Source organism: Arachis ipaensis, chromosome B06, assembly GCF_000816755.2.
Source record: "Arachis ipaensis cultivar K30076 chromosome B06, Araip1.1, whole genome shotgun sequence".
NCBI lineage: Eukaryota > Viridiplantae > Streptophyta > Magnoliopsida > Fabales > Fabaceae > Arachis > Arachis ipaensis.
In genome coordinates this window covers 135,592,872-135,596,024 of record NC_029790.2, presented here as the reverse complement: position 1 = coordinate 135,596,024, position 3,153 = coordinate 135,592,872, and the positions used below count along the sequence as shown (strand labels likewise).

At 31.4% G+C, this 3,153-nt stretch overlaps 1 protein-coding gene across 1 annotated transcript in view; it reads right to left on the bottom strand.

Annotated features, from left to right (window-relative positions):
• The window catches only part of LOC107605652 (polyadenylate-binding protein 2-like), a gene marked incomplete at its 5' end in the record, with an annotated part of 4,808 nt that extends 3,546 nt beyond the window's left edge, over positions 1–1,262 (bottom strand). The window contains 2 exon segments of the mRNA XM_016307602.2: positions 166–284; positions 974–1,262. Of these exon segments, the coding sequence (XP_016163088.1) occupies positions 166–284; positions 974–1,259 (405 nt within the window).

Genomic DNA, 3,153 nt, shown 5'->3' with positions numbered 1-3,153 from the left:
AATTTTTTAATTTTTTTTTTCAACTACTATTATATTGTATATTTTATATATATACTAATTCCAAGAATATGCAAATGTTTGGTTTTGATTAATTTTCAGAAACTATTTATTCTTCAAAAGAATGATCACTGATTTTCTTTTTTCTAATCAAATAACGAAAGTCACCTTGATAAAAATGTTTGCAGTCCCACTCTTGCGAATGCTAGGATCCCGATGAGAATACATGATCCTAATGGGCTTGTTGTTCAGTGGAGTGAAATTCAGTACATCTATTGCTCGTGCAGCTGTAAAAAATGAATAAAACAAAAGCGCACAAGACACAAACTTAGTATTTTTTACCGAAGATAGGGAGACTCGAACCCGCAACATCTTAGATGAGTATCGGGAGACTATGTCATTTGGGAGACTATGTCATTTGAGCTATAAATCATTGGAAACACAAACTTAGTTACGCCCAAAGCATGTCCAGTAATAGGAAATTCAGTATAAATAGTTTTATTTTTTAAAAGATGACAATAAACTATTGCGTTTATTCCCTTTTGAAGGTGAAAATACATTAACCCAAATATTAAGGCACATTAAGTCTCTATTCACAAAGCAGCTTCTTTGTCTAAAAAGCTATTAATAAAATACACTTGATGAATTCATATAAACATTCAACTAGCTATTTTTACAACGTCAACGCTAAATAAAACCTACAAATTATCATCACATTTTATTTTGAAATTTACCAAAAAGCAGCAGACCTGTTTCCCCCTTTAATAACGTGATTAAAAGGCAATTTTTTTAACACAATCCAAACACGCTACCTTAAAAAAAATAAACCTATAATCAATTACCGAAAAAAAAAATATTTTTCACGGCTAACCCAATCACACCAAAGATATTCATTATTCAACCCCAAAAGCCATATTCAATTAGCGTTTCCAACAAATAAAACAACAAAACGAATTGTGTGTACGAGAGAACTAACCATCCTGAGGGTTACTGTAATTAACGTAACCGTAACCGAGCGATCGGCGAGTGGTCAAATCACTGCAGACACGAACCGAAACCACTTGCCCGACCTGGTTGAACAAATCGTAGAGGTGCCTCTCGTCAACCTCAGGGTCCAGATCCCCGACGTACAACGACGTCGTAACAAACTGGTTCGTCCCATTCGCAGCACCCGCCGGCAGCGGCGGCGAAGGAGCGGCTGCGACGCCGTTCTGCGGTGGAGCCGAAACCGCGCTCTGGTGCTGCACCTGAATCTGCGCCATCACCTCAGATCAAAAAATTTAAATGAAATAATAACTAATAACCCTAACAATTCAAGACTGATTCTCTGTAATAATTTTCTGTTTTTTGGATTTTGGATAGGGTAGTAGGGTTGACTAGGGTAAGGATAGGGCCGCCGGATATCGGAACGGAAGCGGTGGCGTAAGGAGATTGACGGCGGCGAAGAAACCGAGTTAGGTTATTATTTTTTGGGGTTTTTTATTTTTTTGTTTTTTTTTTTTGGGGAATTTGGAAAGGTTTGGAAAAGGGGAGGGCAGAGTGAGCTGCACCGCAACTGTAGTACACGTCAGTATGAGTGCGTTATATACTCCTCTGCGGTTTTGCGGGAAAACCCTAACGTTTTTTGCGGGCTTTCTTGTGTGGGCTTTTTATGGGCTTCCATGTTTGCCCATGTTGTTCAACCATGGAAATTTAATGGGCTTTAAAATTTCGGACACATTTTTATTTTTAAGTTTCATAATATTGTGACCAAGAAGAATTTAGTTTCCTTGTCTCAATAGATTTGAGATTTTGTAAACCAAAAAAAAAAAGAATTTAAAAGGTGATTTAATTAGAGATTTTTTTTTTTTGGTTAATAATTAGTTAACAAAATTTCAAACACAATATATTTTTAACTAACCAAATATAACAAAAAGAGAAAGATAGAAAAAGATAAAGTTGGTTGAATAATGGTTAAAATAAAGAATAAGTTAGAGAATTAACTTTTAATTAATTAATATTAGCTTTTTTATTTTAAATTTTTTTATTTCTTATTTTTTGAAGGTTTAAGATGTCAGATTCAGAAATCAAGATATAAGATTAAAAAAATATAATTGTAAACAATTTAACTGATATTAACCTAAGAAAGTTTATTCCTAGTTGAACTATAAAATAATTTATTCTAAAATTTAAGTTGACGGGTTCTTTCAAATATATATAATTTGTGTATGAGCTCGTGGTTTGGTTTTGCTCGATTTGAATCGATGTTGATTTTTTATTAAAAAGAAAAAAAAATAGTTATCCTGAGTTAAACAAATTGATCCAACTTGAATGATATAATTTTCTTTTTTGGTTCAACTTTAGTGGTTTGAATTTGATACATGTCGTGAAATTTTGATATAAGATTGTTTTTTAAAATCACAAAGTAGCACTGAAATGTGATTTGCAATGTATTAGGGCTGCATTCTAAGAATATGATAAGACAAGACACTGAGAATAAGACATAAAGAACAGTAAAAATATTTGATAATCAAAGAAAATCAGCCAAAAACAATTATAATTTATCTTATTTAGCATTTATTAATTATTACGACAATTAATAAATACTAAATAAAGCAAGTTTTAGCTATTTTGTTTTTTCTATCTAATTTAATTTAATATTTTTTAATATAATATTATTATTTATATTTTATCTATTAAATATAATTTTATATTTTTATATTTCTATCTTAATATCTTGCGGCTATAAACAAATACAATCTAAAAGTGGGGCATGGTTATGCAAGAAACCATAGCATTAAACTCTTCTGCATCCATTGAATTATTCTGAAGTCCTCCAAGTGTTGCATCATGAATTCATGATGAGCGTAACTTTTGAATCTGTATACGTATGTTGAATAATATAAAAAGAATTAGCGATATTCAAGCCTTCAAATGTTGACCTTTGACCCACACCCTGCAATAACCTTTACCTATTCAAACTTCTCAGTATCTCCATCGTGTAGTTCCCTATTTCTTTTTCTTTATTTGGATCTTATTATAACATATATTTTGTTCAAACTCAAGTATATTACTGTAATCTACATCTGTATCTATACGCGTATAATAAGAATTGGGATTTGTAATCGTTATTTTCCCTTTTATTTTTAATTTTAAGTATATTTTTATATAGGTATG